Source organism: Hippocampus bargibanti, linkage group LG16 (genome assembly GCF_051943395.1).
Source record: "Hippocampus bargibanti isolate YZ-2025 linkage group LG16, ASM5194339v1, whole genome shotgun sequence".
Classification (NCBI taxonomy): Eukaryota; Metazoa; Chordata; class Actinopteri; order Syngnathiformes; family Syngnathidae; genus Hippocampus; species Hippocampus bargibanti.
Genome location: NC_142749.1, coordinates 709627 through 733997, shown reverse-complemented (window position 1 = coordinate 733997; position 24371 = coordinate 709627). Strand labels below are relative to the sequence as shown.

Sequence of the window (24371 nt, the reverse complement as noted above, 5' to 3'; positions counted from 1 at the left end):
CCCTTACGAACAACCACTCGGAACGTATCTCGTTTGTAAGGTGAGGAGCCTCTGTATCACTTTTTTTCCTGAATCAATTTGTTATGTAATTCAGTGAGTAGTAAGTACATATTCATCCAATCACATGATGTGATGCAATGACGCAGCCAATCACAGAATCAGAATCAGAAAACCTTTATTCGTCCCACAATGGGGACATTTGCAGTCCACAGCAGCAATTTGAAAGGGGGGGGGGGGGGCTGAAAGTATAGAAAAACAAGAAAGCATTGTAAAAATTTCAGGAGACTGAGATGTCTATTGTAAATGTGCAAAACCGTTTCATGATAAACTGTCCATAGTGCAAGTCTCAAGAATAGATATATTGATATATGTAGCTGTATTGCATCAACCCATATTTACAGTACAAGAGTCCAGTTTTTTTCACATGTGATTATTGAGAATTGAGAAGCCTGACGGCAGTCGGTAGGAACGGGCGGCGGTACCTCTCCTTCTTGCAGCGCGGGTGTAATAGTCTCCGGCTGTCAGGGTGGGCAGGAGGGAGGGGCGGGGGTGTCCATCATAGCTAACTGACAGTATGTGACCTTAATCTCTGCTTTAAAAAAATGATACATTGAGCAGAAAAGTAATTTGAATGATGTTGGAATTATACAAAGATTCTAGTTGCGAAATGGCATTGGTACAAGATTGTGGGAGAGCGCAAAGGACTGGGGGAAAAAACGGATGTCACATAAAAAAAGAGCAAGTAACAGGTCTAAATGACGATATTTTACTTGCCATTAAAATGAATGCACCAATGATTGCATGGAGTTTTATACTCACTGCATTTCTGTAAAATTGGACAAAAAAGCAACATTTGGGCTGCCACTCCTCATAACTCAGCAAGCATCCAAGGATTAAATTGGCACATGTGCTTTGCTTTTGCTGCTTTGTGATCTTTTTGCATATTATTGAAAGTCCAAAGAATCCAAAAAGATCTCTGTTCCCCAATACTCTTGACTTTGTTTTGGTCGTTGCCAAATACATGACAAATATTGTCCATATTGTGGTGGTAATGCACTCAAAAGTATGAAAGGAAAAATCACATTTATGTCCAGATATCTTATGAACCCAGACCGGACGCTTCAGATCCATTATGTGACCCCCGAAGATGCTGGGACGTACATCTGCACAGCAGTCAATGATGTCGGTGTGATCAAAGCCACTGCACAGCTACTAGTTGATGATCAAAGTATGTCTGAATGATTTTTGTTGTGCTCTTCATTTGGCGAAATATGTATTCCTTTTACTGCGTTGTTTTTGAGAAATAACTTGATAATCAAGTTTAGATTTGGCAGAAACGTACCTCCAAAAGTAATACTTTCAGCACAAAAGCATGCTGGGACACCCTCCGTGTGATCATGAAATGTGCGCTTTTGCCCTAATGTGTTTCAAATGAGATGGTGAAATTGTTGAAATAACATTAGATGCAGCTGCCTTGTTCAGTGGAAAGTGTTTTATCCCGTTAGGTACTCTCTCTCTATCTCTTTCTATGTGAACACATTTATACTCTTGTTTTAAATTTGAACATGCAATAAACTGCATTTATTGCCTTAGCTGCCAGAACAAAGCAGAAAGATCGCCACATAGAGCTGTCAGCCCTGCGAGTGGTCCTTGAAAATGTCACAATCATGGCCCCAGGCTCCAACATATCACATGTGCAATGGAAGGTATGTACACGTAAAATGTTGCACAGAAAAGTAAGAGCATGTTTTACTGCATGAGGTGCTTTTCTTCAGAATCAGAATCATCTTTATTGCCAAGTATGTAGAACACACAAGGAATTTGTTTCCGGTAGAACACGCTGCACTAGTATTGTCGTCAAAAAAAAACTGCTAAGTGGCACTATACAGTTTCCATTTTTCTTCATCGTTTACTTTCAGTTCCAGTCGCTCCTCATTCAACCTCATTACCTCGATGGCTTTGAGGTGCTCTATCGCTGCCTTCTATCTGCCACCTCAGACTGGGATGCAAAAAAGGTGACGGTGCCAAGCTTTCAGACCCAAGTTGGCCCATTAAGGAGAGGCTACAAATATGAGTTCAAAGTTCGCCCCTATGGCGGCAGTTTGTACGGGCGGGAGAGTGACACATGGCTCCTCCCAGTTCCAGAGACGGGTGAGAATTAGTTAACTCATTATATGGCTATATTTCTATCATTTGTAATTGGTTACTTAATTAACTTGGCTCTATGCAGTTCCCAGTGCAGCTCCACTCGCTGTGTCCATCACAGTTTATCATGATCACAACAACTCCATCCACCTCAACTGGGAGCCGCCTCCATCTGAAACTCACAATGGAATCCTACAAGGTTACCAGGTAATGCTTATTTATTTGATTTGATGTAGTGTCTCTTGATATATGCACTTCACTTGTGATGACTTTTCCTCATTTGAGGTCATGGTTCACTTTTTGAGCAGGGACCATTTCAGCATATAATAGAGAAGATCATAATTGTTTGTCAGTATATGTGTCACATGATTAGTTCAGTTTTACTGTACTTCTGTTTCAGTCAGTACTGTACATACCTGTTTTTACAATGTTTGACTTGTTTTGTGTTTACTTTGGTTTACCGTGCATTCCGAGTTTTCTCAGCGTTACATATATAATATTGACCCCATTTACATGGGGTCAATAGTTTATGAGTTGCGCAGACGCATGGAGTTATAATCACACATTAAATGCGTGTCGAAATACACACTGTCTCATTTCCACTTCTCAATACAGTGACTAAACTGCCGCTGATCACCCTCAGAAAAAGTTTCTCTGTGACTAAACCGTCATTGTGAGTTTTAAAAGGCGCTTGTAAATGAAATGTATTATTATTATTATTATTATTATTATTATTATTACGGCATTTCTATGACCAAATATTCTGGTTTGAAAAGGGACCCAGAAGTTATTTAGGTTTTAAAAAATCCGAATATGCTCATATTTGTTTAGATATAAGATTCAGATTTTCAAATCGTTATTCACTCTGCGTGAATGTAGTCACTGTCATCAGGTGTACTGTACTTTTTCTTTTTCACATCTTTTCCATGCCCAATGTAAAAACAAGTTTAATTAACTCATAATTTCTTTGCTGGGAGAGGAGACAGTATGGGTGGAAACGTTTCTGGGCTCGTCCAGAAAACCTCACCCAAACTTTAATGCAAATGGATTCTCCATTCAGGTGTGGTGTGTTGAGTCATATGAGCAGCAGTACCAAAATTGGACCGTTGATAGCAGCCAACACTGGCTTGATATTTTTTCCCTGCAAACGAGGAGGCGCTACTGGATTACCCTAGCAGCGGTGAACGGGGCTGGAGTAGGGGTGTCAAGTGATCCCCATGGCTTTGTCATAAGTAAGCTGAAGCGCAATTGAATAATTTTCCGGGCAATGCAAATCTTACTTCTAATTCATTCTATTTTAGTGACACCTGGAGGATTGTTGGTGGAGCAATTAATGTTGTTTGTTTGAAAGATCCACAGATAAGAGTTACTTCTGAAGCAGAAGGCAGCAGACCGGAGCAGTCTCCCGTGTTTGCGCTGCTCCAGGATCCCGTATTGATTGGCAGTATTAGTGCCCTCCTGTGGTGCATTTTGGTAGTTGCAGCTGTCTGCCTCCTAAAACGCTCCAGCAAAACGGGTCACCTAATACCAGGACGTGACAGGGCTAAAGGTGTGTAATTTATCTACAAGTAGAATCAACAATTTCAACATTGAAACTATTTACACGCAGAGGCCAACAATCGATCAGAGGTATCAATATTGTATCTACTAGTGATGTGGTTGAACTCACATCTGAATTTACACCGATTTTCGCTAAAACAAATTTGCTCCCAGCGTTTAAAGATGGATTTCAAGGCAGTTTTCCTGGTTTTTCAATATCTTTATGGTGTAGGTGCTTCCTATCTTTGCTAACCTCTTCTCTGAAGAATTGGGGACAACATCAAGGCTGCAGAGAATGTTTACTGTTGCACATTTTAAGAAATTCATCATGAAGAAGAAAGATCTACAAGTTGCTTTGGAGTAGTGTTAGGTGAAATATGTTCTTCTCCTGGTTCAGTTCTTCATTTGTGTAGTCTAAATATTCAATCAGCAGGAAGCAAGGTGACATACAAAAACAAATATTTATTTATCAGGCAGCTAGAAAATGTTCTTCAGGGGAGAGTGAATGAAGAAAGCCAAAGAGAGAGAGAGAGAAAGAGAGCGGGTGGGAGAGCACGTATCAAGCAGATATACACAACAGGAGTGATGTCACTTTGAAAAGGACCTATCATCTGCTAGATACAATCATGAATATTTATATTAGACTGAAACATGATAGCTTAAGGTTTTAACTGAGCTAAGTACATGTATACTAAACTAACATATACAAATACAGTAAAGTCTCGTTATATCGATATTCAAGGGAGTCCGAAAAAATATCGATATAACCGGGACTATCGATATATCCGACCCTGTTTGCATGTAATTTTCTCCGTGCGTGCATAGAAATAGTATCGATATAACTGGGACTATCGATATATCCGATATCGATATAACCGGGACTATCGATATATCCGATATCGATATAACGAGACTTTACTGTAACTAAACTACATACATACATAGACTAAGTAACTGATAAGAATAAGTAGAAATGAAATAACATTGGATGTTCTCAGGATGTGTATAGCACTAGTTCTAACAAGTACAACCAAAATGCCCATTCACTGACCGTTGTTGCTTTTGGATACCAGAATCAGAATCAGCTTTAGTGGCCAAGTATCGCTGAAAAGCTTTCTTCAGCCGTCATCTGTACTTCTTGGAAGGTGTCGGACATTTCGCTACTTATTAATACTTACTTATTTCATCTGTGCTGTATGTCATGCATATTAGCATATTTGACAATAAAGCTGACTTTGACTACTTCTCCAAGAGGCTTTGTCAGCAAACTAAAATTCTGCTCGTAGCTCTGGCCCTATATACATGTATACATCCCTACTGTCCAGAGCTGGAAAAGGTGGAAGGCAGGGTGCGGCGGGCCCAGTAGGATTTTCCGCGCCGTGTCTTGATTCTTGCAGTGTGCAAGTCTAAAGAGTTTGATGGTTCTCTTTATTTGTAAGTAGGTTCGTTGTCAGATCTCCCAGGCAGGTGACGCGCAGAGCTTGATCGTGGCGTGGAGTCGAGCAAGTCGTGCCGCGATGTCCGTCCGACGCCCGGCGTGAAGCATTGTGTAAATAATAATAGAATGAATAGTTGATCTCGTTGTGATTTTTCTCCGCAGATTTGCGAAAACAAGTTGGTGAAGATATCTTCATTAATCAAAGGTAAAAAGACATGAGATGTGAGTCAACACATTTCTAAATGCTCCGAAAGTCGAACATTGCTTGCATTGATTCCTCCTCTTCAGGATGACAGCTCCAGAATCTCCATGGATCTCTGGGAGTCGGAGACCTGCTTTTAACAAGAAGTACCAAGATTTGTGGGCTCAAGATCTCAAACCTTCAGGGATAAGGAACTCAAGTGAGGACTGACTGCATATTTCTGTTTTATTTATTGTTTTTTTCCAAATGTTTGACACAGTATTACACGGATGACAAAAACAACAATAACAACGGCAGCACAACATTCCACATTTATAGAAATGAACAAAGAATGTAATCCGGGAGGGGGGGGGCGCAGAAAAACAATTTCTTCATTACCTCACAGTGATTTAGATCAAGTCCTTGTCCCTTTATTTGTAATGCAACAGGGAGATATGGAAAACATGCACCATAGTGGCCCTCCGGAGCTGTGATTGCTCACCCCTGATTTAGACACCATTCTTCTCTCATCGTGTGATTTTTGACAACCTGACTGAAATGCTATTTGTTGTATGTTAAATATGCCAAAAGCAGATTCATCGGTTTCATTTTTATCGTTTTCCATACCACTTAAATAACATTTGAATATGTGTTTCATCAGACTTTCAAGTGCCAACCAAGAAAAAGCCAAGCTGTATGGACTCAGCTGTTCCCATTGTGACTGACAGCTGTGGCGTGTATGGCACGTTTTATGTTGACCTCGTGGAAAATGGGCTCCAGACTTTCAACACTCCTAAACGTTACCCCAAAATGCCTCTTGGTCTACCACAACAACAAGGATTTGAAACCATTCAGATATTCACTCAGCCTAAGACCTCACCAATCACTGGTGGGGAGATGTTACCATGGAAACAGTCGATACGGCCTCAGCCCAAAATGGGTGTGATGAGGGAGTCATGGGAGAAGAACCACGTCAAGCAAGGTGAGTATTGGCGAATTAGTAACACTACCGTTCACATGTTTCAAACAGTCTGTGAATGTGACTCTCAATTAATTATTTCAAAATGACAGTAAGATTTCTATTATTTTTATTTTTTAAGGTCGCCGCATATTAATAGAATTTGCATTGTTACATGATGTATGAAAGGAATTAAATTATAACCGCGCACCAGAAGGGCCTTTGAAGTATAAGGCACCCTTCATAAATGCTTTATTTTTACCTGCAGAGGTACATGCAGTAAAGAGTGTCCCCATAGTACAAATCAGAAGCCAGGTTTGTCCATCTTATGTCAACCAACAGAGATTCAGTCGTGTCTCATCGGGTCATCTAGGTATGGTTAAAAAAGCACTTACTCGTCACGTCAACCTCCATTTGTAGTTGTCTTCTGATGTTGAACCGATTTCAACTTTTTTTCTATGTCTGTAAACTGTGGATTTCCAGAATATCATCAGTTTGCCGACTGCCCTCGGGTACTGCATAATTCTGCACCACTACAACAAGTAGATGTGCGACAACCACCCAAACTGTTTAACTTGGAGGATGCTATGGCCATGCACAGTGTGACTTCAGATGAAGGGTAAGACGTGCACAACTTACATCAAAAATACTGACAGAGCAATTTTTGGGGCCGATATTCTTGATTTTGGCAGCGGACACCCCGAACCGGTTGATAGCCAATCGTAGGATTCACAAAGAACAACCATCTGCGCTCGCATTCACAGAGAGCGACTATTTTGAGCGCTCGGTCAGCCTGTCGTGCATGTTTTATGAATGCGAGAGGAAGCCAACATACCCGTCGCAGCAGGAACATTTAACTCCCCACAAGAAGGCCAGAGTTGGAGTTGAATACCTCTGAACTCTGAGGTTGACGACTCAACCGACACACCACCCTCTCTGTGTTATATACAGACGCTCCCCAGCTTACCAACATTCGAGTTACGACGTTACGGTACTACAAACATTTTTTGCGGGGACAGAATATTGAAAAATGTTTGGACAGGTTCGGTTTCAAGGGACACCAAGGCTGACCAAACAGCGCTTTTCTGAAGTCTTGCCAACGAGTTGAGTCCCGATCCGGCGAGTTCGCTTACGATTGGCTGCGTAGAGTATGTGGGCGAGGAGGAAATCCCTTCTCCCAATTGAAGCTCAGAGGAGAAGGCGCCGAGCTTGCTTATGATTGGCTGTATAGGGGATGTAAGCGGGGAGGAAGTCCCACTTCCCAGTTGAAGCTCCGTGGAGGAGGCGAATGGCGACGCATAACAAAAAGTAATGGCACGTAATTCGGTGATTACATGCCAGCAGCTTCAGTCATGGCTTATTGTAAAGCCAAGGATATATGTTGTCGTACTTCAGTAGGTGTGAATTTATTTCACGACTGTTAGAGCGTCTGTGTTTTATATTTCCCTGTTCAGTGTTTGACTTATACATTCTGTTGGAGTCTAATTCCTGTTTCTCTTCGGTTCGGAGTTCAACGGAGTTTTATGATGAAATACCAGCGGGGACGATAGATGGTGAACAGAAAAAACTACTTTATTCTAGTCGAACAAATGGAAAGAACATGTCTCGTCGGAGCGGGAAGCCAAGAGAGCAAAGCCCGCCTCCTCAAACTAGTTTTAACACACAGCAGTTGATGACATCAGCTACGGACAAGTGTTGGGAGAACATTAGACTGGAAGTTGATACTTGTTACACTCTGCATACGCAATTAGTTAACTAATAAGCTACATACATCCATATAGACTAAACTAAACATGAAATAACATAGTATGTACTAAACTAAACATGATGTTTACGGATGTGTATAAAAACACTCCATCACATTCCATACAAAATAGAGCACTGAAGCAACTTCCGATCACATTCACCTTACAAACGACCTCTCGGGAACGTATCTTGTTCGTAAGGTGGGGAGCGTTTGTAGATATATTTTTTCAATATGAAAGAAGAAATAGAGGACCGTTTTTTTTTTTTTTTTTTTTTGTGAGGTTGCAGCAAACCTCTATTTCTTGTGGAAACAATGCAGAGGTCGTGTTTTTGGAGGATTACAAAAAAGTGGCATAGTGGTAATTTGTATACATTTAAAGCTATCCATAACCTTGCCCCCCATAGCTATCTGACCTTCTTCAAATTTGTATTCCCTCTTGTTCCTTCAGATCCTCTTCCTCCCTCCACCTCTGTGTGTCCCCTGCCCATCTCAACATGATGGGGGTCAGAGCTTTCAGTTGCTTTGCCCCCAAACTCTGGAACTCACTTCCTCCCAACATTCGTAACATTGATTCTCTTCCCACCTTCAAATCCCATCTCAACACCCACCTATTTAACATTGCATTTTCTGTGTAGTTTTATTTCATGTTTCCATTTACAATTGTATTTTATTTATTATTGCATCAATGCTTGTCTGTGACTGCAAAGTGTCCTTGAGAGCTTTGAAAGACGCTTGAAATAAAATGTATTCTTCTTCTTCTTCTTCTTCTTCTTCTTCTTCTTCTTCTTCTTCTTATTATTATTATTATTATTATTATTATTATTATTATTATTATTATTATTATTATTAAATGTGCAATGCTGCAAAGGCTATTGTTGGACTCTGCAATTGCGGGTGCTACGGCAGGGGTGTCAAAACTTTCTTGTAATTGTGAACCCATATATTGGATTTTTGCCAGATGCTATCACATATACATCACCAAACTGATGGATAACTCATTTTAAATTCAGTCACAATGAGAAGTATGTGAAACTATTTTTCACTTTATTTACATTGTATGTATTTATTTATAACAAACTAGGGCGCGGAAAATCCTCCTGGACCCTGCGCACCCTGCCCACCACCTTTTCCAGCTACTCCCCTCAGGCAGGCGCTACCGATCCACGCGCACCAAATCCAGCAGACTTTTAATCAGCTTCTTCCCCCAAGCCATTAACTCTTTGAACAGTAGCCAAAATGGAACTGTATAGTGCCTCTTTGCAATTTTTTTGCTGATGATACTAGTGCAGCGTGTTTGACCGGAAACAAATTCCTTGTGTGTTCTATATATCTGGCAATAAAGATGATTCTGATTCTGATTCCACAGGAGGTTGGTAACAAATTCTTACAATATATTATGTCTCGATGTTAAAAGAGAAAACAATATGAAATAAAGATGAAGTCAAGACACATGGTTTGCTTTTGTCGGCCGCATAAAATGATTGGCCGAATCAGCCCTCGGGGTTCAAATTTGTGTTGTGCCGGCACAAAGATATTTGCAACAACTGTACATGAAACCGTAACGTTTCTTTCTTCCTTCGTTTCTGATGAACGAGCTAACCTTTTTTGCAGCAAAACCTTGACTGCTGAAATATGCCTGTATTGTGTTCTAAAGTATAACCTCTGAGCACATCAATTTATTATACTGAAAGGCAAATGATTAAGAACACAGTAATGTTTGCCATAGGTCTAACACTAAAAAGTGTGGTTTGTTTTACATTCTTCTCAGATCCAGTCGCTCCACAAAGCTAACAATAGATCTCGGCTCTCTCCAGTCATTGTGTGCTACCTCAGGCAACCAGCTACGGCCAGAGTCCACCAACAACAACACTAACTACCCCTCCCACCGCCCACTATCCACTGCATTGTACAGCAGATTGCTGAATGAAGAACAAGATGGCGCACTAACTGCACAGGAAGCTACCCAGTACCTGGAATTTAGTCCCAAACTCGAGAAATCCAGGTACGCATTATCAAAAAGACAAAAAAAAGCATGTTTTCTCTTTTGTTCAAAATCACTGACCCACAATATAGTCGTTGATTGGGGGGAAAAAAAATCAGTTGCTGACAAAGTCATTGTTCTCTCTCATCAGTGCTCTCTCTTGCCTCCACCCTCTTTCCTCCACGATGGGTTGTCACAGTGAGCTCATCCTCTCTACTCAGATGCCCGCTGACATTTCCTCTGAGGCTCCACCGATTGGATTGCGCCACGCTCGCCTTCAAAGTTCACCTTCCTCCTGTTACGGTGAATGGGACAGCTCCTTGTGGAACACCTGGAGCTCAATCACGGATGGAAACTCTGCAAGTGCCCGTGCAAGCCTCATCGGCTCAGTCGATAGCTGCTATACTAATGCCAGTAGCAACTTTGCCCACTTTCTGACAACAGATTCTGTTTCTGGAGGATCTTTGTCAGGTAAGCAGTGAAAAAACGGTCTTTATCGACATATATCGGTGGTTTGCAAGCTGTTTTTTCTGGTCCCACATTTTCCAGACGAGAAAGTGCATTTTTTCCCCCATGGTTTGGCTGGTACTGCGACTCAGGGGCGACTTGAAAATATCAAGATGAGAACTTGTAGGCTCACCAAAAAAAACATGTTCTATGTTTGTGCTGACGGAGTGAAACCTGTTCCGTTCAGAATCAAAAATTCTGCTTCAAACAATGGAGAAACTTTTCTTTTTCTACTGACATACCTTAACTCAGTGTTCTTCAAACCCTGTGCCTAAAGATCTCTGTGCTGTCAAAGGGAGATATTGTCAGGTGTGCTGTTGGAAATTATCCAATATGTATACCTGTGCTTTACATGGCCAGGATGATTATTCTTGTAGTACTGGTCCGTACTAGTAGGTAGAAACAGCAGCTTGGAAATTGCCTTATGCTTTCAGACAAGCAAAGTTTCCGATGCGAGACAATAAAACGAAAGGTACTCTTTCATTTAGATGTACACATTTACCGGAGATGCAACGGCGCCAATGTTCCCTCAAAACTCCGCAACTGGGCACTGGTTGCACAAGAAAATCTAGTTCACTGCAAATGAATGTGTCTTTTTTTCTGTCTCAATTTGCTGTGTAAATCAGTAAGTGACAGGTGTCCAGACAATCACACCATACGATGCAATGACGTTGACAGTTCTTGCGTATGTTCTCTGCTCATTGACAATAACAGTGTGGTGGTGATAATCCCCCATTTTTCCAAAAGCAGTGCACAAGAATAAGAATAAGAAGATGTTTAATAGTCCCACAATTGGGAAATTGGGTGTGATATGTCCACTCTCCAAAACCAAAATAAGAATGAACTGCACTTCATTTCAGTTGAAATGAACATGTGCACATCGAACAAGAGTGAAGCTTTCTTTGAGATATTTTCTTTTTTTTTGAATGAGAAAGGTCTGCACTGTAAAACATGCAGGAAAGCTTAAGATGTAAGCAAATGTGGTCGAAATAGAAGCAGGACTACCTCAATTGACACTGTATCTACCCTGGTCAAGGATGACGCTTCGTACTCAGAATCAGAAAACCTTTATTCGTCCCACAATGGGGACATTTGCAGTCTGTACATAGTGCAAGTATCAAGAAAGGCATATTGATATATGTAGCTGTAATGCATCAACCCATATTTACAAGTGTCCAGTTTTTTTTTTGTTTTTTTTTTTTTCCACATGTGATTATTGCGAAGCCTAACAGCAGTCGGTAGGAACGAGCGGCGGTCGCCGGTACCTCTCCTTCTTGCAGCGCGGGTGTCATAGTCTCTGTCTAAAGGAGATACCCAGTGCTGTCAGGATGGGCAGGAGGGGGTGGGAGGGGCTGTCCGTCATAGCTTTTAGTTTAGCTAGCGTCCGTCTGTTGCCCACCTCCTCCAGAGAGTCCAGCGAGCAGCCCAGGACAGAACTGGCCCTCTTGACAAAGCACTCCAGTCTTTTCCTGTCCATGGTGGTGATGCTGCCTGACCAGCAGACAATTCCATAGTGGATGGCTGAAGCCACCACAGAGTCATAGAAAGTCTTTAAGGGTGACCCCTGAACCCCAAAAGACTTCAGTTTCCTGAGTAGGAAGAGGCGACTCTGTCCCTTTTTGATTAGGGCATCCGTGTTTGTTGACCAGTCCAGTTTATTGTTGAGAGTAACACGCAGGTACTTGGAGGAGGTCCAAAACGTTTATTATGCAACACTGTGAAAACTAAAAGACATTTAAAACAACAATCGACATTAGTACAATATGTTCGACGAGACATACACTAAATAAGCAAATTAAATGCACCTTGTGAGAGCAGCAAACTCCACCAAGGAGGAGCAGGATTTGAACTCACGAACTCTGTCTGCACTGCGCTCACTACTTACTGGTCTACCGGGCCGCCCATGTTAGAATGACATGTACAGTTCCTGCTAATATTCACCACTAGATGGCAGAGAAGCACTAACATGGAAACAAACCAATGGGGAAGAAATAAAAGATTTACAGCGTCTTTCGGCACATCGGATTAAAAGGAGCAACGTCAGATATTGAGAAAATTGAATGCTTTAGATGCATTTTATGAGCAGTGATCGTTTTAATGTCATATTTTACTTTATTCCCCCCTGAAACCTGAAGCATAATTTGGACATTCATAATTCAGCCTTCTTGACTGTTCAACTGTAAAGTGTGGTCATAACATGACACTCTCTTGGAGTTTGCTTGTTTGACTTTCTGCTTCTACCAGTTCCAGTGATAGAAAATTGGAGACGAATATATCCATAATATTGTGCGTTATTGTCTCAGAAAAGACATGCTTCGGACAGTAAGCAATACATTTTTTTAAATTACGGACTGTTTTGACCTTGAATGAAAGCTGCTTTCTGTCTTACTCTTACAACTACTGTCAATGCACATCTCCCCTTTCTGTATTTAGAATTTTCTCCACCGGCCTCCCCACTCAGCGGCCTCTATTCATCATTCTGCGCCGAGGACCACAGACTCAGAGAGGTAGACCCTGTTCCTGCGTGGGACTGGAGCGTGAACTGGATGGAAGAAATGGAAGCTCATTACAGAGACCGTTATCCTGGCAGAAATACAAAATGCTTTCATACTTAGGGATTTGTTTTCTCTCTCCAAGTTTGTTAAAACTACATGACATAAAAGTTGGTCAACACTTTTTTTTTGGTCCACGCAGCACTGGAGCATGCCGTATAAAGCCTTTTGGCTTTCCAAAAATACGTACATATACAGGTATAATGTAGTAAGTCTTTTTTTAAATGGGTTTACAAATTTTTACATTTGTTTTCCATTTCTGTCATTGTTTCCTTCGGTCTCCCTATGGAAATCCAAATACGTAATCTGGCATTTTGCAAAAGACCTTGTTGCATTGTCATTTTTATCCTTGTATTACTTTCACACATTAAAAAGGAAGATAATGAGAAAGCTACCTCCATTGGGATGTTCTCACCTGCTGTGTTCTGCAAAAGAAATAGTGATAGAGTCATGAAGCAAAAATAAATAAATACATTTTTCATGTTTGCTTATTATTTACATGCTATCTGGAAGATGATATAAAAGCTGACAGCTCAGCAAGTAGCACATTGCATCCTATTTTTTTTTTTTTTCAATATTTAGAACCATACATTTAATGCCACACATTGAAAATGCTATTTTAAGGCTTGTGTCGGTCAGATGCCGCTCGGTGTCATCGCTTCCAACCACCAGACAAAATTGCAGACTTGTAAATCATGCGGTGCTTTATATAAAAATGTGTAAACGTCTCTTGAAGAGTGTTTGTTTTTTCTTGCTGATTAACTTCTTATTCCAAGCTGTTTATATCCTGTATTAATTGCCCTTCTGCAAATTGTAGATGAAGTGTTGAAATCTGGTTAAATATTTTTGCATTACATAAAACGAATTTGTGATCACAGATGCTTGAACATCTTTTTTATATGGTTTTAGGATAACTTAACATATTTTTTGTTTGCATGCACTTACTTGCATGTGCTTCTTATCCAAGAAACTTCGTCAGCAAACTAAAGTCTGACTGGTACTTTAGGCCCTATATATATATATATATATATATCCCTACTGTCCAGACGTGGCGGTGCCGGACTCTGCTATGATAGGTCCCTGCTCTCAGGTTGGGGGGAGCAGAGGACTACTCCCTGCCGCCCCACTGATTGTTCCTATTGTTCTGACTAACGACTGGCCTTTAGAGACTTTAGACTTTAGTTTGCTGACGAAGCCTCTTGGATAAAAAGCGAAATGTCCGACACCTTCAAAGAAGTACAGATGACGGCTGAAGAAACCTTTTCATCGATGGACCACTCCTGTACGACTGAGAGCTTACACAGAAGTTTACCAAACCATAAGTGTCCCTGCTAATCAGTAAATCCAATGAAATCTTCATCCCTGGTGTCACTATTTAAACAACTATGTTGTTATCTATGTTGCTCATCGTCAAATGTATCAACACTAGAACGAGTTAACTCATTGCTCCCGGCAAACGACTCAAGTCCGTGTATCCCGAGTCACGCCTCCAATCTGCTGAAGCGATAACAAATAATGCCGGATGCTGACTACAGGCGGGCCGTGAATAGATGTTAACCCTTTACGGACGATTGTGCTTATAGTTTGAGAAAATGAAAGGTAGTAATTCAAGTGCCGATTGAAACTGATGCGGCACAAGTTACAAGTCCCTTTAAAACAGGTTATATGCAGCTTGGCATCATCTCCTTCATGCGCAACACAACGTGCTCTCCTCCATCCTTCTATTTTCCGTCACGGATGAAATACGTACCACGTAAGTATATGTTGTAACTATTTTATGAGCTATTCAGAAGAGGTTTACCTTGATACTGAAATGCATGAACTAACGCTAACTTCTTTATTTACTGAGAAATATAAAAAATAAGGAGTATCCCGAATTGTGAACATTCTAACGCTATTTTCATGATGATATTGTTGATCCTGACTTGGTACCCGATGCGAATAATTGTAAGTGAATGGTGCGTTTTCCACTAATAGCAGTACCTCATAGCTTTGCATTCTCAATATGATTATTGAAACGGAGGTCCATATGTTTGTTTTTTTTTTCCTAAAATATCCATGTACTGTATATCTTTCCAGATCCTGATGAGAATGAAATAGATGACCATCTTGATGAAGACATTTTGGCATCTGACACAGTCGTGACTGTTGCATTGATGAACTTCTATCACCATTCAAATACTTTCGGGCTGATCAACCACGTGCTTCATACGCTATCTCCAGGAAATCACTCAAATGGTGAAAATACCTGTTCTTGTTTCTAGTGGATATTTGTATTTGCAATGGATTTATACTGATGAAACTTTCTCCAAACCATCAAGTGAAAACCAGAACAGGTCGCCTCCGAAAAAGGACTCAGTTAGAATTCAGGACAAACTTAGCTCATCAGTTTTTTGGCAATTACAGAAGGAAAAGAAAAGGAGAATGCATGAAGGAGAATGACACTGCTGCCCTCCTTTATTGGCCAGTAGAATTGGATAAAAAGAGAACATGTAAAGAGTGTGCCAAGAAGAAAAATTGTCGCGAGCCAAGAACAGGTTGTGAGCAATGCAAGGTGAACCTATGCATTCCATGTTTTAAACCATACCACAAATAAAAACATCCTGAATTGTTTTAAATGCATTCTAGGTTTATTTCATGCATATGTGACTTGTTGTGAATGCATTTTGTTGTAATTTGCAGGTTTTGGAAAAAAAATCTTTATTAACATTGCAATAATTATTTAAAACTTCAATCAATTTCACAAAAAAAACTATGTTATCTTATTCTATTACATGTTATGAAAGTGTACTGAAAGTTTCAGAAAGATTGACCAACAAATAAAGACGTTATAACAGTTGAACACACATGTTAGTTATGATTTTCCTGCTGAAGCCACTCATGGAGCACACTACAAAGCTAGGCTGCAGGCTCTGTAGGCTGTGGGGGAAGAAATGCAAAATGCCTGCTCGGGAGGAGAGAGTTAATGTGAAAATGACAGAGGAAATGATATTGAGGCTGAAAAATGTTTGTCGAGATATTTGATCGGACACTGTGGTCAAAGGCTCGAACACAGGAAGATTGTCTTCTACTGCCGCCAGGGGATGCAACTAATTAAGACAGACGCCCAAATTCTGCAGCTCTCTGCCAAGCTATTTATAGAGAGTAAATGCAAATTTAAGTAATAATTTATCGCTTTGAATACCACGCCCCTGGACGTCCCAAGCACCAAGAGCTATAAATACTAGAGCATAGACATTTTAATTGGTTGTCTTTGCCTGAACCGATAGATTTGTAACCCGGCTAATGAGCTCTTCCTGTGAGGGAGTTTCAAGTCCTAAATTATTCCTTTGATGGCGTTTCTCCAGTCCAAAATTCTATTCAAGGCCAGATCTCCTAGATGAAGATGACAGGTTAACAGGCTGTCTGTTTACCTCAGATTGACCCCAGGTTTCTCTGTGCTTGAATTGTGTACTCGAGTCACACATGTTCACTAAGCAGATAACAGCATGAAACTTTTAAATATGATAATTTATATTCTAATCTCCATCAATGTTGTAAAAAAATCCTTCCAGAGTAGAAACCTGGACAAGCAATGAGAAAAACAAAACAAAAACAAATATATATATATATATATATATATAGTCTGGAATATATGGTAACATAAACATGGAGACAGCAGAGCTGATTCTTTTTCTTCTCATGTGAACCTCGCCACCGTGTTGTGTCATTTAGTGTGTGTGGCACAGTGGAGGCTTTTGTGGGGCTTTTGTGGATAAACATATGCCTTTAAATGAAGGAGACAGATGAAGAATAATCCCCATTGTCGTCTACACAAGCACCCACACACACACATTCGCATTGATTGAAAATGCAGCAAATGCAAATTTTTGTTATCACAAGTCTAATGTGTTCTTGAAATGTTGAATTTTTTTTCCAGGTTTGAATGCTTCGCTTGTATTTTAATTGTTCTGTGACCCTTTGCTGAAGAAAAACTGGCAAAAGACAAATCTGGTTTTGAAAGACACCGTACCAAAAAAATGACCCTTGCAGGGCCTCAACGATGCAGCTTATAAATGGCGCCGACAGTAAAGCCCTTCTTTACTCAACATCCCCAGTCCTTTACTCAACGCCCCCCAGGTGACCCAGATACAAGATACGGATTATGTGGGATGCTGCGCTTTGCAGTTTATGAGAAAGCAAGTACAGTGAGACCTCAACTTACAAACACCTTATCTTACAAACTTTTCGTCTTAAGAACGTCAAATTTATGAAAATTAAACCTTATAATAAGCACTATTTTCATAATACACACCCACCACGGCTGGCGGAGTGATCTTCGGCGAAAACACATGACCGAACATCGCTCCAGCCTGCGCTACTTTCCACACCCCCTCTCATTGAATGCACACGTCGATCGCCTACTTGGAGCTGATAATTTTACTATGATGGGAGCGGAAAAAAACCCACCACAGGCTCGTGTTCAGCTTAAGAAGACACAAAATAAAATCACTGTCGGTGAGAAGGAGATAATTGAAAAACACGAACATGGTGTGCGTTTTAGTGGCCAAGCACGGCTATGCTAAGTCAACCATTGCTCCCATTCTCCGGAACAGAGAAGCCATCAAAGGTGCGTCTGTTGCAAAAGGTGTTTCCGTCCTCTCAAAGCGACGGTCTCGGGCAATCAAAGAAGTTGAAAAACTTCTGTTAATTTGGATTCACGAAAAGCAGCTATCCGGCGACAGCGTGAGTAAAGCTATTTTATGCGAGAAAGCACGGCTAATTCACGCCGATATCGCCATGCGCCAACATGGAAGTTCGCCGCTTATTGAGGATTTTAAAGCCAGCAACGGATGGTTCGAGAACATCTGAGGGTGAGGAGGAGAAGGCAATGTTGGCAAAGTGGAATGATGTGCAGGCTTTTACCGAACAGTTCCATCCAGAAAAGATTCCAGAAAAGATTGGCTATGACAATCATCAACATGATGAACAATAATGCGATGCCTCAGCCTCGTAACACCTTACAAGTCAGAAAGAAACAGGTGTCAATTAAGAGGTTTTTAATCAGCAAAAATGATGAGGAGTCTCCAAAGAAAAAACAAGAGAAGCCACACCAGAGGTTAAGTTAGCAAGTAACCAAGTATAAGTTATGGAAGGTGACTCTCCTTCCATAAGCCATCAACGACCATCAAAAAGGTAAATAAAACTTTATTTTACAGCACAGTTTATAAAGTCCTCATGTAATGTGCCTCTCTTTGTGACTTTATGATACAATGCAGTGTGTTTCATTCCCCGATAGCACATTATTATACATAGAATAAGGTATGTTGTGTGTAGTTTTAAGGCTTATTTAGTTAAAAACTATATTTTATGGAAACTCTGGAACGGATTATTCCCATTTTAATGGTTTCCTATGGGAATTTTTTTTTTGAGATACACACTTTTCGCCTTACACACTCTGTCTGGGAACCAATTAAGTTCGTAAGTTGAGGTCTCACTGTACTGTATTTATTATTTCCTGTCAGAGCTTCTCATGATAACCATCGAAATGATGAATTACTAAATTGATGAGAAATTGATGATTCTTCAGCCGTCATCTGCACTTTTTTGAAGGTGTCGGACGTTTCGCCTCCTATCCAAGAGGCTTCGTCAGCGAAATAAAGTATTACTGGTCGTATATATCCCTAATGTCCAGACATGGCAGCGCCGGACACAACTATGATAGGTCCCTACTCTCAGGTTGGGGGAGCAGAAGACCACTCCCTGTGGCCCCACTGATTGTTCCTACATTCCTGACTAACGACTGGCCTGTTTGCCCCCCTCCCACCGGTATCACCTCATCAGCATTACGAATGTTGCCTAACCTGTGTTGCCTAAGCAGGCTATTGTATGAACGATCCAAATTGAACCTCACCCCACCAGACCGGTTTAAAGAAGGATTTTGTTGTTTTATAAGAATCGCTTCTTTTACCCCCCTTTCAAACCATCTATGTTCTTTCGCTAAGATTTTAACCTCATTGCCGTCAAATGAGTGGTTGCTAGCTTTTAGGTGCAAATGTACTGCATTACACTTGTATTATCCCTGCGATGTTGATAAAGTCTTTTTTTGAGAATTTGTTGAGTCTCCCCAATGTACTGCTCTTTACAATTTTCATTCTTACAATGTATGGAATAAACTACATTACTTTGTTTTTCATTTGGTAGCCTATCTTTTGGATGCACTAATTTTTGCCTTAACGTCTTTATCGGTTTGAAATAAGTAGGAATTTTGTGTTGCCAAAGGACTGTAGTTTTTTCAGAAACTCCTGCAATGTACGGTACTTCTACTCCTCTCCTTTTTGTATCTTGAGAATTTTTGGTTTCATTCGCTATTCTTTCTTTCTGACATTTGTTGAATGACCACTGAGGGTACCCACAGTTAGTGAGTGCTCTCCTGATATGTTTTGACTCCTTTTCTCTACCTTCAGTGCTAGTTGGTATTAGTTTAGCCCTATGCTGAAGGGTTCTGATAACTCCTAGTTTATGTTGTAAAGGGTGGTTAGAGTCAAAAAGTAAGTATTGGTCAGTGTGCGTAGCCTTCCTAAAGACTTCTGTTTTTAGCGCTCTGTCCTCTTTTATAATTACTTTACGATCCAAGAAGGCTAGTTGTTTCTCTTGAATGTCCTCACGAGTAAATTTAATGTTGAAGTCTACAGAGTTGAGGTGATCTGTAAAGGATTGAATTTCTTGTGTTTTAATTATGACAAAAGTATCGTCCACATATCTAAACCAGTGTCTAGGTTTTGTCCCTGGGAAGGATGTGAGGGCCTGTTTCTCCATCTCTTCCATGTAAAGATTAGCCACTATGGGTGAAACTGGTGAGCCCATAGCACAACCATGGATTTGTTTATTAAATTTCTCCCGAAATTGAAAATACGTAGTATTAAGGCAGAGTTCCAATAATTGGTAGATGTGATCCGGTTCAAGTTTGGTTCTTTCATGCAGAGAAACGTCCGCCAGCAGTCTTGTCCTCACCACTGAGACTGCTGCTGGGGTTGGGACAGATGTAAAGAGAGTCACATCGTATGATGCCAAGTTTCCTCAGGTTCCAATATGAGGTCTTTGATCCTCTCTACAAACCCTGTGGTGTTCTCTACGTGATATTCTGTGTTACCAACCAACGGAGCTAAGATAGTTTTTAAATATTTGGCTACATTGTATGTAGAGGAGCCAATGCTACAAACAATGGGACTGAGGGGGAACTCTTCTTTATGTATTTTTGGCAGGCCATAGATACATGGCGTGGCTTCTCCCGGGTATAATCTAAAATACATCTGTTTGTCTATATGTTTTCCTTTCTCGAACTTTTGGAGACAGTCTATCATGTATTTCTTGTATCTATTGGAAGGGTCCCTTTTTAGTTGCTCATAAGTGATAGAATCACTGATTAACCTATTTATTTTGTCTTCATAATCTAATGTGTTGAGAAGCACTGTGCACCTGACATTGTGTGCAGGCCAGTCGTTAGTCAGGAATGTAGGAACAATCAGTGGGGCCACAGGGAGTGGTCCTCTGCTCCCCCCAACCTGAGAGTAGGGACCTATCATAGCTGTGTCCAGCGCCGCCATGTCTGGACATTAGGGATATATAAATAGGGCCGATACGACCAGTAAGACTTTAGTTCGCTGACGAAGCCTCTTGGATTGGAGGCGAAACGTCCGACACCAAAAAAGTACAGATGACGGCTGAAGAAACCTTCTCATCGATGGACCACTCCTGTACGACTGAGAGCTTACACAGACAAATTACTAAATTGTGCAACTTTCTTTTAAGCAAAGGGCAATTTTGAATAGGAATATAGCTGGGGTGGGGCAGTGGCGAGCCGTGCATTTCAAAAGTAGTGCTCAGTAGTGCTACGTCTGAAACAATCCACAGCTGTGACTGTAAAAAGTGTGATGGCATTTACCACAAACCCACTAGAGGGTACCATTTTCCTTGAAAAATTCTAACTTATTTCAAACCGATAAACACTTAAAGGCAGAAATTAGTGCATCCAAAAGATAGGCTGCCAAATGAAAAACAAAGTCATGTAGTTTATTCCATACATTGTAAGAATGAAAATTGTAAAGAGCAGTACATTGGGGAGACCAAAGAAATACTCCCAAAAAGACGTTATCAACATTGCAGGGATAATACGAGTGGGCCTCAATCTGCAGTACATATGCACCTAAAAGCTAGCAACCACTCAATTGACGACAATGAAGTTAAAATCTTAGCAAAAGAAAATAAATGGTTTGAAAGGGGAGTAAAAAAAAGCTATTTTCATAAAAGAGCAAAACACTTTACTAAATCGCCATGGTGGTGTGAGTTTTAATTTGGATTGTTCGTACAACACACTCCTGAGAGCGTTACCACGCAGGCTTAGTTATGCTGATGAGGTGATACCAGTGCAAATGGGGCAATCAGACCAGTCGTGGATCATAATCAGTCAGTACGTCTGTGTAAGCTCTCAGTCGTACAAGAGTGGTCCATCGATGAGAAGGTTTCTTCAGCCGTCATCTGTACAAATTCGTACAAATTCGTAATTTGTACAGATGACGGCTGAAGAAACCTTCTCATCGACAATCAGTCAGGACAATAGAAGCAATCAGTGTAGCCTCAGGAAATCTTCAGCTCCCCCCAAACCTTAGTGCAGGAACCTATCATAGCAGATGTCTGGCACCGCCACCCCTGGACAGTAGGGATATATATTTATATAGGGCCAGAGCTACCTACCAGCTAATTTTAGTTCGCTGACGAAGCCTCTTATATAAGAAGCGAAACGTCCGACGCCTTCAAAGAAGTACAGATGACGGCTGAAGAAACCTTCTCATCATTTTCCTTGAAATACAAATGATATCTGAAATGTAATTAGTGAAATGCTTCAATATGAAAACACATCTGGAAGCAGCACAACAGGGGAAAAGCAATGAAAGGAAGCTGAAAGATAATTTGGAATCATTTCATAAGAATTCATGGACAAAATACAATTAACGTCAGTCTGACGACATTCAGACATTCATATATTTTTCGGCCACCAGAGAAGGCCTTCAAGTGAAAACTTGTGATATAAAGACACCATTTCGGTGACACATGACTGTACATGTCCAGGGAGCTTTGGATGCCTAAGCCACTTCATCAAGTTCTCCACGATGTGGAGGAGCAACAGCTCTACTCAGAGCCCCTCTGGAATGCCTGAACTCGTCACCCTATCTTTGAGACAGAGCCGAAACAGCTTTCAGAAGAAACTAATTACAACTTCTATCCAGCATTTAGTGTACAACTTGGGTGTCCATTGCTTCATTTGCAATTGGCCACTACTCTTGAGTCAGTGCATTTGAACAAATTCAGTGTGCTTTGCTCTTTCTTTTCCGAACACAGCATTCCAAAGAAAATAACAACTGAGCAATGCGCTAACATGCTGATACATGATTCTATTCAACCATATGTTGACTAGAATCAACTGTGGCCATGAGAACATTTGCAGATCTGTAAGACTATTTCACATTTTGTCCTGAGATCCATGTTCGCAATGCACTGCGACAACATAACAGATAGACAATTTTGGATGACTTGATGTCAGAATGTTACATAGATTGCAGCTGTGTTTTTGATTTTGGATGAGAAACGCGATTGTTAATCCCAAGAAACGTTTTAAATTAAATATTTTATTCCAAGGTTTATTGGTTTTGTCTCAAAGAGGTCCTTATTTATTTGCATTTCACAAACCCATTGCAAACTCCCCAAATAAAGGCTTTCTTTTAGTTTCATTGGTGTATGTTTCAGAGTGGCCAAAAAGCCAGAAGCATCCATCTCCCCTGTCATGGGCAAATTAACATGGAAATTGGGGGGTTGCATTTTTGAATTAGCGATTAGGGGTTTAAATTATGCCATCCCTTCCCAGTCATCCATTACTGTCGTTGTGACTTTCCTCCTTTCCATGGCCATCCAGTCTCTGCCTTTAGCCCCCAATGGGCGTTTTGGCCCTGTCACCAGACTAATGAATGAGTTGGTGAATTGTACTTCAGAGGAGAATGGAAGGGAGGTGATGGGGGAATTAAAGAAGAAGGGCGTCGGTCATTCTGTTAAAGGTCAGCAATGCAACTCTTTTTCACTGTCATCCTTTGCTGTTACTTACTTGTCAACAAGGCCACTGAGGGAATTTTAGTGGTTCAAGTCCAAGTTCCTTAGAAACATTTCATGTATCTGTTGAAAATTAATAATTACAGTATTTTTCGTTTTACAAGGCGCACCAAAAAAGCATTAAAATTTGTCAAAAGCCAACGGTGCAGCTCATAAACCGATGCACCTTATATATGTATATATACAGTGAGACCTCAGCTTACGAACTTAATTGGTTCTTAGACAGAGTGTGAAGCCAAAATGTGTGTATCACCCTGGAGGTGTGTCTCCAGAGTAGCACCTCAGTGCGTAGCGCCGGGGGGACGAACAGGCGATCCAGCGGGCAGCCCTTGGGGATAGGATTATCCCCCTGGGCCTCCTGGACTTTCCTCTCAACCTCCCACCGCAGGGCGCCCAGGATGTGTTGCGCCGGCAGGATGTTGGCGACGACCTACTCCCTCTCTGCCGGCTCGTGGATGCGAGATAGGGCGTCAGGTTTGGTGTTCTGCGACCCTGGGCAGTAGGTGAGAGTAAAGTTGAATTGCGTGAGGAACAGCGGCCATCGGGCCTGCCGCGAGTTGAGTCTTTTTGGGGACCGAATGGCGGCCAGGTTCTTATGGTCGGTAAAGACGATAAATGGGTGTTTCGCCCCCTCAAGCCAGTGTCTCCACTCCTGCAGGATGCCAGGATGACCGCCAACAGTTCCCGGTTGCCCACATCATAGTTGGCTTCTGCGGGGCTTAGCTTACATAAAGAAGAGTTCCCCGAGAAGAAGGCGCATGGGTAGAGTTTATGGTCGACCGGGGATCGCTGAGACAGGACCGCCCCCACTCCTGACTCAGATGCGTCAACCTCGACCGCAAACCCCAGAAATCGTTGGAGCTGTTTGCGCGTCTTTGGGGTTGGCCACTCTACGACCGCTTTGGTCTTGGCGGGATCGGCCCGGAGCTGCCCCTGCTCCACGACGAACCCCAGAAAAGACAGAGAGCGGACATGGAACTCGCACTTCTCTGCCTTCACGTAGAGCCGGTTTTGCAGGAGCCGCGCCAGGACCCGTCAGACGTGCTGCCGGTGTTCTTCTGGAGATTTAGAAAAAATGAGGATGTCATCTAAGTAAACAAACACGAAAACGTTGATAAAGTCCCTGAGCACATCGTTAAAGAGGTTTTGGAATACGGCGGGAGCGTTGGTGAGTCCGAACGGC

The 24371-nt window shown here is 41.4% G+C and overlaps 1 protein-coding gene across 9 annotated transcripts in view; it reads left to right on the top strand.

The window, feature by feature from the left end:
• Positions 1-13776, top strand: part of robo4 (roundabout, axon guidance receptor, homolog 4 (Drosophila)) — a 40838-nt gene extending 27062 nt beyond the window's left edge. For 3 of the 9 annotated variants that reach the window (XM_089017149.1, XM_089017155.1, XM_089017153.1), the window contains 14 exons: positions 1095-1228; positions 1594-1706; positions 1920-2151; positions 2231-2352; positions 3206-3377; positions 3497-3694; positions 5285-5327; positions 5411-5523; positions 5965-6285; positions 6530-6634; positions 6745-6880; positions 9777-10010; positions 10141-10460; positions 12930-13776. In XM_089017149.1, the coding sequence (XP_088873275.1) occupies positions 1095-1228; positions 1594-1706; positions 1920-2151; positions 2231-2352; positions 3206-3377; positions 3497-3694; positions 5285-5327; positions 5411-5523; positions 5965-6285; positions 6530-6634; positions 6745-6880; positions 9777-10010; positions 10141-10460; positions 12930-13111 (2425 nt within the window). In that variant the 3' untranslated portion in view covers positions 13112-13776. Of the gene's footprint in view, positions 1-1094; positions 1229-1593; positions 1707-1919; positions 2152-2230; positions 2353-3205; positions 3378-3496; positions 3695-5284; positions 5328-5410; positions 5524-5964; positions 6286-6529; positions 6635-6744; positions 6881-9776; positions 10011-10140; positions 10461-12929 lie in introns of those variants that run through there. The other 6 variants (XM_089017150.1, XM_089017154.1, XR_016117871.1 and 3 more) reach the window with 6 other exon arrangements.
• The last annotated feature ends 10595 nt before the right edge of the window (positions 13777-24371 follow it).